A 13,132-nucleotide genomic window follows, 5' to 3' on the forward strand; every position below is an offset into this window, starting at 1 on the left:
AGAAAGCAGTTTTCCTTTTGGAACTAAAACAGTCCATGTCAAAGAATAACTAAGATGTTATTTAAAGATGAAGTCATCAGAAAATGAGGCGTGACAGTGCATATTGAGAAATAGATCCATAAAAGCCGTGTTTGGCATGCCAAATGGGGGAAATTTTGTTTCATCACAATTAAATTCAGTGTTTGCCTTGCTTAACAAATGTTGTAATCATATATCAACTTCTAAATACAAACTTTATTGTTTGCACTCACGTTTACATGAATTATTACATCTCATTGGGTTTTTAGAGTTTTGTAAGACTAAACCACATATGGGGGGAATGTATGAGGAAGTTATTTCACTGGTGAAGCCCGTGATGGGTCAACTGAAGATTTGTATTGGTGACTGTAAAGCTAACAAAAAAGAAAAAAGTCACTGGATAATCTTCACAGAGCACCTTTGTTCAAAATATCAAATTTAACCAGTGATGCAAACACCCGCTTCAGAAAGGCACTGAAATAATTTCTCAAAAGTATCAGGAAGATGAGAATGGATTGTGTGCACAGTTGCCCTTTCACACCTTCCCATTCATTTGAATGAGAAAGTGTGTCCTAACTTTTGACTGGTACTGTATACAGTCAGTATTAGCAGTAGTCATACAGTATGTGCCAACAGTTCAGGCCAGTGTAGGTCAGAGCAGGTTCACTTGATTGTGTTGTCATGTGCACAATGAATAGCTGCTCCAGTTGTTTTCTGCTTTGTATTATCTATGATATGAGCACAACCTGTTCCTTGTGAAGCCTGTAGATTTAATCAGTTCTGTTAGCATCTCACCGTTTTTAATACTTTGGCCAAAAATAACTTTGCATATGAGTTTGTAATATTGTTTTACTCTTGTAATAGAGTTGATGGTTAAATTTTTTTAATCACTGTAGCACATAATTTTGAATGTCCGGGTCATTTTAAGTTTATCAGCCAGATGTTTTTGGTGTGTGTGTGTGTGTGTGTGTGTGTGTGTGTGTGTGTGTGTGTGTGTGTGTGTGTGTGTGTGTGTGTGTGTGTGTGTGTGTGTGTGTGTGTGTGTGTGTGTGTGTGTGTGTGTGTGTGTGTGTGTGTGTGTGTGAGAGAGAGAGAGAGAAGCTAAACCATTCTCAAGCCAGGTTTATATTATTGTAGTGTAAAATCAGTATTGTGTAGGCTTATTACTAACATATGCAATGCACAGATACATTTTTATATATAGACATAATTATGAAACAGAATTTATACATTGTTGCAAATGTATTGCAACAATGTGTTGCATTGTTAGAAATGTCATGAATACAGTCTGATGTTTTTGGGTAATTTTGGTTTGGATTGTTGGGTAACAAATTGGCATTCTAAGATGTCACCATTTATTCTGGGAAATTTAGATGGGTAGTTTGTGTTTTTAGCTATTTTATAGACAACGATGAATAATTCAGAATAATGATCAGTAATCTAAAAATGAATTAATAAAAAATTCTGGAAATGTGAGAAACATGAGCAGTCCATGATTTGTTTAATCCAAGCAGAACCTCTCCTGCTTCAAATACTCCGTTATTATCCCAGTCCCAAAGAAACCCTCCATAACAGGACTAAATGACTACAGGCCTGTCGCCCTGACATCTGTAGTCATGAAGTCTTTTGAATGGCTGGTGTTGAGCCACCTGACGGACGTCACAGGGCCCCTGCTAGACTGCCTAGAATTTGCGTACCGGGCAAACGGGTCAGTTGAGGATGCGGTCAACATGGGTCTGCATTACATCGTGCAGCACCTGGACTCGGCAAAGACGTATGTTAGGATCCTGTTTGTGGACTTCAGCTCGGCGTTCAACACCATCATCCCCGACATTCTCCACAAAAAACTCTCCAACCTGTCTGTGCCAGCTCCCACCTATCAGTGGATCTCAAACTTCCTGGTGGACATAACACAGTGGATGAGGCTGAGGACCATCACATCCAGCACACTGACAGCACTGGCGTCTCTCAAGGGTGTGTGGTCTCCCCACTGCTCTTCTCCCTCTACACAAACGACTGCACCTCAGGGAACCCGTCTGTTAAACTCCTGAGTTTGCAGATGACACCATCATCATTGGTCTCATCCAGGATGGTGATGAGGCTGCATACAGACAGGAGGTGAAACAGGTGGTCCTCTGGTGTGGTCAGAATGACTTGGAGCTGAACCCGCTCAAGACAGTGGAGATGATAGTAGATTTCAGGAGGGACCCACCATCACTCCCTCTCCATCTTCAAGAACACTGTACCTACTTTGGACGCTTTCTGGTTCCTGGGATCCACCATCTCCCAAGATATGAAGTCCCACATAGACTCCATCAGGAAAAAGAAACCGCAGAGGATATACTTCCTCCTACAGCTCAGGAAGTTCAGCCTGCTCCAGGAACTGCTCATCATTTTTTACACATCCATCATCCAGTCTGTCCTGTGCATCTCCATCTCCGTTTGGTTTCCTTCTGCCTCCAAACACGACAGGCACAGACTTCAACATACTGTCAGGTCTGCAGAATAAATAATCAAAGCCAGCCTGCCTTCCAACCAGGACTTATACCAGTCCAGATACAGGAAGTGAGCTGGTAATCTCTGCAGACCCCTCATACCCTGGACGCACGCTATTTACAGTGTGGACACACCTCCCCTCTGGTCGACGTTACAGAGCTCCGTATGTCAAAACAACGAGACACAGGAACAGTTTCTTTCCACAGGCCATCACTCTGATGAACAATTTAACATGCCAAAAACTCACTAAGTCATATACCTCATGTACAACTTAACTTCACTCTTTCACACATTTTTTTTTCTCTTATTGCACATTTTATTTTACTTGCATGTTTCATTTGCACATTTTATTACATGAATTATTCAGTGTTTAGTGTATATTTATACGTGCCGTACAGAGAAAGTGCAGCTCAAACCAAAGTCAAATTCCTTGTATGCTGTGGAAACTTGGCGAATAAAAGCTATTCTGATTCTGAGGTTCATCTACCCTGCTCCTGAAGGTTTCCTGTCGTTCATGTTTTCTTGCAAAGTAGTCAAGTTTGGTCGTTCCCAGCTCTTGATTGGCTGAGCATACAGAGTTAATTTGCAGTGGGTGGAGTTAAAAAAAAAAACACACACACACATTGCAGATGATCTCCTTAAATGTAGAGCTGCAGATTAAATCAACTGACAATTATATTGATATTGATTAATCCTTTTGAACCTTTTCTTTAATGCCCAAACTATCTCATTTCAGCTTCCTAAATGTGAAAGTTTTGTGATTTTTAAACAATCAGCACATTATTTGGTCATGAAAATGGCTTGTGTGCCATGGTTACTCTTAACAGAAAACATATTTTGATTACACATCAGCTGAGATAAAGGTGTTTGAAGCTCCTTTCACACCAGGGCCACCATAGAGTTGCGCATTGGAGTGTACTGACTACCCCGAGTTATGCAGCTCTACGCCCAGTTTCAGCAGCTCTACGCTGCACTTTTTCTCCCCTACGCAGCAGTATGCTGAGGGCTATGTGAGGTGGACACAAAAAAATTAAACATGTTTAATTTTTTTTGGCGTAGACCACTGTACACAGAAAGTACACAGTTTTTAGCGAAGTCTCCACAACACTCCGCAACTGTATGTAAATCTACACGACACTGCGGTGCTGTACACCAAGCCTCCACAATTCTACATGCCAGGGGGAAAAAAAATCCTTTTATCAGTACATACCTGCATTGATAGATTTTATTCATCCTGCTGGACTTTGCTGGCAGTGAAGCTTCAAAATCAGAAGAGGCAAGCCAAGCTTCCACATTCAGAGGGCATGTCCATGTCCACTCCTTATAGAGATCGCCAGTGAGAGCACATGTTCACTGTTCACTCCTCATGGACGGATCACTCTCGTGTCCACCAAATGCAGCTCTGCTTGCTTTCACCTCCTCCAGTTCTGTCAAGATTGTGGCAAGTTAAATTAAAAGTCCATTAACTCCTGCTCACGGACCGATCGCTAGCGAGAGGACATTTCCACATCCACTTCTCATGCATGGATAACGTGCCATCACGCTGCAGCGTGCATCTTTCTTTCACCTCCTCTAGTTTTCTCAAGATTGTAGCACATTAATAAAGTTCATTAACTTCTGGGAATAATGTCTTCTGACATTTTCCAATGTATCAAATCCCATCTGCGTGTCAGTCTGTAGCGTCATGGAGCCAACCTCTCTCCCTCCCTGAATACAACAACGCAGCCTAAAAGGATTAGACTACATATTGCTCACTCAAACTTGATGTCAGTGGTTATTGCTTAAAATGAGTGGTGCTTCTTTCAGTAACAAACATAAAGAGGTCTGCTTACAGTGCTGTCAAAAAAAAAAAAACTGTACTAATTTCTCCATGTAAAGTGGAGTTGCATCGGGAAGAGCATCCAGTGTAAAACTTGTATCAAGGCAACATGCAGATCCACTTAAGATCTGCTGTGATGACTTAGAGTGAATCAAGGGAGAAACCAAGGGGACTTGCTGTGCTAATTCATGTCTCCATCACTTTTTAATTGCAGGTTCGGGAGAAGGCTGTGGGAAGATCATTCAACGATTCCCCAAGAAGGACTGGGATGGGACTGCTTTTCCTCAGGGGGTGGAGATGGTGAGTGATTGTGCTCTCCTGTAAACTATAAATGACTTGGACTGAAGTGAGTCTTAGTACCTGAACGCCTCATGGTCCGGTATCCAATTAAAATGTTGGACCAACTGGAGGGGCATTGAGATTTTTGGTTGGTTTGTTTGTTTTTAAGAGAGTGAGAGTGAATGGTAGCTGGGATGAGATAAAATAATTCATACAGTATATTTTCAGAACAATTGTATCTCAGGATTTTTAATCAAGCATTTAATTTAATTGAGCATGTTGTGTGCACAATGGAATTGGTTATTGCAGGTGTTAGTTGCATGAAGGTCAGCATGATTTCCTATGATCTACTCCAAATGTATCAAGAAACTCCAACACGTCAACACGACATTCACAAAACCAGCAAGAATTGTCTTGTTTGTTGTAGAGAGTGAAGAAAGATACCATATGTATCTTTCAAACCACTTTTGTCACATACGGTATTCCTCTGCTTTCCTATAAAGTCACATGCTTGATATGTAGAACAGGTAGCTCAGTGGGGTAGGGAGTTGAGCTACCAATATGTAGATGTTGGTTCAATTCGCAGTCACCCTACCTGTCTGTGTACTTGGACAAGATACTTCATCTGCATTGTTTTTGTCCACCCAGCTGTAAATGGCTACTGGTCTTGACAGAGGAAGTAATGTCAAGCTGACTTCCCAACCGGGGGAGATATTGTGTAACTTAGAACACTACAGATCGATAGCACTCAGTAGTATTTTCTGCAGACTGGACAGTCCTGTTTAGTTCTAAGCTACAGTTGGGGTTTAAGGAGAATTGCTCTACCACCGGTGGACTTTTACCTTTAATGAAGTCATAAGTTTTTACAATCTTAATCACTCCAATGTCTACACTGTTATGCTAGATGCCACGAAGGCATTTGATAGGGTGCAGTATTGTGAATTGTTTAAGAAATTAATGAAACATAATTTATTGCCACTTTTGTTATGTTGTTCATAAATATGTATGTTATGGTTGTTCATAAATATGTAAAAAATTAGGAATCAAATCAAAATCAAATCAATTTTATTTATATAGCGCCAAATCACAACAAACAGTTGCCCCAAGGGGCTTTATATTGTAAGGCAAGGCCATACAATAATTACGTAAAAACCCCAACGGTCAAAACGACCCCCTGTTAGCAAGCACTTGGCGACAGTGGGAAGGAAAAACTAAAAACTCCCTTTTAACAGGAAGAACCCTCCAGCAGAACCAGGCTCAGGGAGGGGCAGTCTTCTGCTGGGACTGGTTGGGGCTGAGGGAGAGAACCAGGAAAAAGACATGCTGTGGAGGGGAGCAGAGATCGATCACTAATGATTAAATGCAGAGTGGTGCATACAGAGCAAAAAGAGAAAGAAACAGTGCATCATGGGAACCCCCCAGCAGTCTACGTCTATAGCAGCATAACTAAGGGATGGTTCAGCGTCACCTGATCCAGCCCTAACTATAAGCTTTAGCAAAAGGAAAGTTTAAGCCTAATCTTAAAAGTAGAGAGGGTGTCTGTCTCCCTGATCTGAATTGGGAGCTGGTTCCACAGGAGAGGAGCCTGAAAGCTGAAGGCTCTGCCTCCCATTCTACTCTTACAAACCCTAGGAACTACAAGTAAGCCTGCAGTCTGAGAGCGAAGCGCTCTATTGGGGTGATATGGTACTATGAGGTCCCTAAGATAAGATGGGACCTGATTATTCAAAACCTTATAAAGTAAGAAGAAGAATTTTAAATTCTATTCTAAAATTAACAGGAAGCCAATGAAGAGAGGCCAATATGGGTGAAATATGCTCTCTCCTTCTAGTCCCTGTCAGTACTCTAGCTGCAGCATTTTGAATTAACTGAAGGCTTTTCAGGGAACTTTTAGGACAACCTGATAATAACGAATTACAATAGCCCAGCCTAGAGGAAATAAATGCATGAATTAGTTTTTCAGCATCACTCTGAGACAAGACCTTTCTAATTTTAGAGATATTGCGCAAATGCAAAAAAGCAGTCCTACATATCTGTTTAATATGCGCATTGAATGACATATCCTGATCAAAAATGACTCCAAGATTTCTCACAGTATTACTAGAGGTCAGGGTAATGCCATCCAGAGTAAGGATCTGGTTAGACACCATGTTTCTAAGATTTGTGGGGCCAAGTACAATAACTTCAGTTTTTTCTGAGTTTAAAAGCAGGAAATTAGAGGTCATCCATGTCTTTATGTCTGTAAGACAATCCTGCAGTTTAACTAATTGGTGTGTGTCCTCTGGCTTCATGGATAGATAAAGCTGGGTATCATCTGCGTAACAATGAAAATTTAAGCAATGCTGTCTAATAATACTGCCTAAGGGAAACATGTATAAAGTGAATAAAATTGGTCCTAGCACAGAACCTTGTGGAACTCCATAATCAACCTTAGTCTGTGAAGAAGATTCCCCATTTACATGAACAAATTGTAATCTATTAGATAAATATGATTCAAACTACCGCAGCGCAGTGCCTTTAATACCTATGGCATGCTCTAATCTCTGTAATACAATTTTATGGTCAACAGTATCAAAAGCAGCACTGAGGTCTAACAGAACAAGCACAGAGATGAGTCCACTGTCTGAGGCCATAAGAAGATCATTTGTAACCTTCACTAATGCTGTTTCTGTACTATGATGAATTCTAAAACCTGACTGAAACTCTTCAAATAGACCATTCCTCTGCAGATGATCAGTTAGCTGTTTTACAACTACCCTTTCAAGAATTTTTGAGAGAAAAGGAAGGTTGGAGATTGGCCTATAATTAGCTAAGATAGCTGGGTCAAGTGATGGCTACATAGCCAACTAATAAAGATAGATTGATCATATTTAAGATCGAAGCATTAATTAATGGTAGGGCTTCCTTGAGCAGCCTGGTAGGAATGGGGTCTAATAGACATGTTGATGGTTTGGAGGAAGTAACTAATGAAAATAACTCAGACAGAACAATCAGAGAGAAAGAGTCTAACCAAATACCGGCATCACTGAAAGCAGCCAAAGATAACGATATGTCTTTGGGGTGGTTATGAGTAATTTTTTCTCTAATAGTTAAAATTTTATTGGCAAAGAAAGTCATGAAGTCATTACTAGTTAAAGTTAAAGGAATACTCAGCTCAGTAGAGCTCTGGCTACAGTGCTGAAAAGAAACCTGGGGTTGTTCTTATTTTCTTCAATTAGTGATGAGTAGTAAGATGTCCTAGCTTTACGGAGGGCTTTTTTATAGAGCAACAGACTTTTTTTCCAGGCTAAGTGAAGATCTTCTGAATTAGTGAGACGCCATGTCCTCTCCAACTTACAGGTTATCTGCTTTAAACTGCGAGTTTGTGAGTTATACCACGGAGTCAGGCACTTCTGATTTAAGGCTCTCTTTTTCAGAGGAGCTACAGCATCCAAAGTTGTCTTCAATGAGGATGTAAAACTATTGACGAGATACTCTATCTCACTCACAGAGTTTAGGTAGCTACTCTGCACTGTGTTGGTATATGGCGTTAGAGAACATAAAGAAGGAATCATATCCTTAAACCTAGTTACAGCACTTTCTGAAAGACTTCTACTGTAATGAAACTTATTCCCCACTGCTGGGTAGTCCATCAGAGTAAATGTAAATGTTATTAAGAAATGATCAGACAGAAGGGAGTTTTCAGGGAATACTGTTAAGTCTTCAATTTCCATACCATAAGTCAGAACAAGATCTAAGATATGATTAAAGTGGTGGGTGGACTCATTTACATTTTGAGCAAAGCCAATTGAGTCTAACAATAGATTAAATGCAGTGTTGAGGCTGTCATTCTCAGCATCTGTGTGGATGTTAAAATCGCCCACTATAATTATCTTATCTGAGCTAAGCAGTAAGTCAGACAAAAGATCTGAAAATTCACAGAGAAACTCACAGTAACGACCAGGTGGACGATAGATAATAACAAATCAAACTGGTTTTTGGGACTTTGGATGGACAAGACTAAGAGTCAAGCTTTCAAATGAATAAAGCTCTGTCTGGGTTTTGGATTAATTAATAAACTGGAATGGAAGATTGCTGCTAATCCTCCGCCTCGGCCCATGCTACGAGTATTCTGACAGTTAGTGTGACTCGGAGGTGTTGACTCATTTAAACTAACATATTCATCCTGCTGTAACCAGGTTTCTGTAAGGCAGAATAGATCAATATGTTGATCAATTATTATATCATTTACTAACAGGGACTTAGAAGAGAGAGCCCTAATGTTTAAAAGACCACATTTAACTGTTTTAGTCTGTGGTACAGTTGAAGGTGCTATATTATTTTTTCTTCTTGAATTTTTATGCTTAAATAGATTTTTGCTGGTTATGGTGGTCTGGGAGCAGCACCGTCTCTACGGGAATGGGGTATGAGGGGATGGCAGGGGGAGAGAAGCTGCAGAGAGGTGTGTAAGACTACAACTCTGCTTCCTGGTCCCAACCCTGGATAGTCACGGTTTGGAGGATTTAATAAAATTGGCCAGATTTCTAGAAATGAGAGCTGCTCCATCCAAGGTGGGATGGATGCCGTCTCTCCTAACAAGACCAGGTTTTCCCCAGAAGCTTTGCCAATTATCTATGAAGCCCACCTCATTTTTTGGACACCACTCAGACAGCCAGCAATTCAAGGAGAACATGCGGCTAAACATGTCACTCCCGGTCCGATTGGGGAGGGGCCCAGAGAAAACTACAGAGTCCGACGTTTTTGCAAAGTTACACACCGATTCAATGTTAATTTTAGTGACCTCCGATTGGCGTAACCGGGTGTCATTACTGCCGACGTGAATTACAATCTTACCAAATTTACGCTTAGCCTTAGCCAGCAGTTTCAAATTTCCTTCAATGTTGCCTGCTCTGGCCCCGGAAGACAATTGACTATGGTTGCTGGTGTCGCTAACTTCACATTTCTCAAAACAGAGTCGCCAATAACCAGAGTTTGATCCTCGGCGGGTGTGTCGCCGAGTGGGGAAAAACGGGTTAGAAATGTGAACGGGTTGGCGGTGTACACGGGACTTCTGTTTAGGGCTACGCTTCCTCCTCACAGTCACCCAGTCAGTCTGCTTTCCCGGCTGCTCGGGATTTGCTGGGGGACAGCTAATGGCGGCTAAGCTACATTGGTCCGCACCGACTACAGGGGCCTGGCTAGCTGTAGAATTTTCCACAGTGCGGAGCCGAGTCTCCAATTCGCCCAGCCTGGCCTCCAAAGCTACGAATAAGCTACACTTTACCATTACTGCTAAAGGAGGCCGCGGAATAACTTAACATGCACACCCAGAGCAGAAAAGTGCGGGAGAGACAGGAGGAGCCGCCATGCTAAACCGGCTAAGAGCTAGTAGCTGCGCTAAGCTAGCGGATTCCTAAAAACACACAAAGTGAATAATGTGTAAATAATTTAGAGGTGATTCAGCAGAGGGAAGTGCTTTTAGTTAAGGTACGTGAAGATTACACTGTGAAACAAATCGTTATCTAGATCAATCTAACTGCGCAGATTAAACAGCTAACAGATACAGCAAAACACCGCTGTGCTCCGGAACAGGAAGTGATACAATACCGCAGTGAGAGCCAACCACCAGTGGAGGCAAGCAAGAGTCTAGATCAGATGGTGCCGCTCTCTATGTGGTCAGTATTCAGTATGTAATGACATAAAGCAAGATGGAGTTCTGTCTTTGTTTGCTGTTTATGTTGATGGATTGTTAGTGGAATTTGAAAAATCTGATATTGGATGTCACATGGGTAATAAGTACAATGGTACAATAGCATATGCAAATGACATCACCTTGCGGTGTCCCTCAGCTGATGGAATGCAGAAATGCTTAAGTTCTGTGAGTTATGGCAAGAGATAATAGTATTATATTTAATCAGGATAAGCACCATCTTTTACTATTTAAAGGTTGTGAGTGTAGATGTTTTTATGGTAATTTGTATTTAAGTGACACCCTATTAACCCTCTGGGGTCCGAGGGCATTTTTGGACTGTTCACTCGCCTGGCATAAATGTTCTATTATTGCTGTTAACAGCTCTCCCTGCATCCCACAATCAAGTTTTATGTCTCTTTTTTTCAGGACAACCTGTGCTTTCAGAATATATATGTTTTTGTTGTTTTTATAAGTGTAATAAAGGTTTACAATCAAAAATAGGCAAGGAAAAAAAATAAAGCAAAACATAAGTTTCCACACATTTATTCATAACACACTATAATAAACAACTGTTTTTTGGCACTTTATAAAGGTAATTGAGGTCTTGTGTGAAATACTGTACAACAAAAAGGTTCAAACAATAAACACAAATGCACATTTTGAACAATATATACAAAATGGTCTATGCAATTTGTTGTCCATTGATATGGTAAACAGTGCTTTATGCAGAGAAAGCAACAGAGTTATCCAGTAACATTCACATGCAAACTAGTGGAGCAATCCTGATAGTTACACACTCTTTGTTTGAGCATGTGAGATTGTCATCAGAGGCTCTCCGTGTGCTCCTGCTTTCACTGATTGCTGTGCGCAATGGTACAGGGCGCACTGATTATGTACTAATAGTATGTACTCATTGGAGCACCCAGGGGGCTATTCAAACGGGCTAACTAGTAACATATCACTCCTGAAAGTGATCTTTGGCTTTTCACGTGAGGGAAATCTGCCCTACGATTGGATTTTTGGAAAGCCATGTGATGGTGAACCAATTTTGATTGGACACTCACATTGCACACGTCATCACACAGGTTCTATGAGGAGTACAAAGATGGCCGAGGGCTGGCTCGAAAGTCCACGGAGTTAATTTTTCAGCAAAAAAAGTAAGTTTCTATCTCATATCATTAGTTATTTATAATAAGATATAAGTTATCATAAGTTATTTATAATTTAGTAAAGCTTGGTCTTAGCAGTCGTATACGACGGCGTCGGCCCCAGAGGGTTAAAATACAGTAATACTGCTAATCACTTAGGTCAGTGATTTTCAACCTTTTTTGAGCCGCGGCACCCTTTTTATATTTACAAAATCCTGCGGCACACCACTGTCATGTGTCACGTGTCACACACCACTAACTCGACTGTCTCTACACGGTGCGTTAGCACGTTAACAACACGTGCGGTACAGATATGACGTAACATAGTATATACTATAGTCATGGAGCTGTATATGAGAACTGGAGAGCGCAGTCCCAATGCTGCACATTAAACAAAAACGTCCCTTCATCGACAGCGACATGACGCCTCCTAACCGGGCAAAATATTGACGAAGTACCCGGATGTTAATGCATTTTCAATGGAGATTCGCGACTGAACACACTCAGAAAAATGCTCGCAAAATACGTGTTAAAATGCCATTTTGTCCTGGATATCGAGCCAGTAAAATTAAATTACATTAAATTATGTCAGGAAAGTATTAAACTTACTCTTACACCCACACATTCACAAATATTAGTGTTGAAAGTTACACGGATCTGCGCTGTTAAGATACGCTGCTCGGCTGAGCTGCTGCTGTGTTCAACGCAGCGCGGCTCCTAAAACCATTACAATACATTTATATATATTATATTTTTACACAATTATCCTTTATTGTTATAAAATTATTTTTATTGTTATTTCAAAATTTCAAAATTTAACCCGCATATAGGAACAGAAGAACAGAGAACAATTAGAACAAGCATTGGTGCTTTCAAGTATGCAAAAAAAAAAAAAAAAATCAGACCACAATTAGGGTAAACAATAGATAAATGATGATGGCAACACAAATGTTCAGACAACAAAGAAACATCACAATAGTGATTAGATCAGAACAGTCAGATTGTAAGGTTCGGGGCTGGACTCTAAGGTGGACTTTTTTTTTTTTAAAAAAGATTAACAAAAGGTTGCCAGATTTTATTACAAGTCTGTAGAGAGCCGTTCATGGTGTGCCTTAAATACTCCAGTTTTAAGTGGGACATAACATCTTTCCAGCAGGAGTTTATGAGAAGGCGGAGCTGCTTTTTGAGCAGGATCAGGCGTCTGCGAGCAGAGTTATAAAGGCTGATCGCATGGCTTGCTGGGTGTCACAGCTGTATCCGGTGGGGTGACGCAAACAGGGCCACCATGCAGTTTGGACCGACAGGCTTGTTACATAGGGAGGAGAAGTTCGAATAGTTCTTGCCAGAAATTCTGAAGTTTAGGACACAACCAAAACATATGATGAGGCTTGCCGGGCTCATAGTCACCCCTACACAGGCTGAGTCAGAACCTGGGTATAGTCTGGAAAGTTTACTGGAGATTGTGTAGTCTGTGTAATATCTTGAACTGTATTAAAACTATGTCTGACACAAATCGATGAGGTATGAATTCTAGTAATTGCGATGCCAGGCCCCGATCAGTGAATAGTTCGCCTAATCCTCCCCTCCCATTGATTTCCTCAGGTGCTCTGTTGATGGGGATGACGCACCTTGAATTTTACTATACAAAGATGGCACAGACCTTTATCCCATGGTCCAACTCTAAGCATTCGTCCCGCTAGT

General features: G+C 40.9%; 1 protein-coding gene across 1 annotated transcript in view; it reads left to right on the forward strand.

The window, feature by feature from the left end:
• sbf2 (SET binding factor 2) overlaps positions 1 to 13,132 on the forward strand; it is a 316,027-nt gene that overhangs the window by 34,531 nt on the left and 268,364 nt on the right. The window contains 1 exon segment of the mRNA XM_034163256.1: positions 4,548 to 4,633. Within this exon segment, the coding sequence (XP_034019147.1) occupies positions 4,548 to 4,633 (86 nt within the window).

Source organism: Thalassophryne amazonica, chromosome 2 (genome assembly GCF_902500255.1).
Source record: "Thalassophryne amazonica chromosome 2, fThaAma1.1, whole genome shotgun sequence".
NCBI lineage: Eukaryota > Metazoa > Chordata > Actinopteri > Batrachoidiformes > Batrachoididae > Thalassophryne > Thalassophryne amazonica.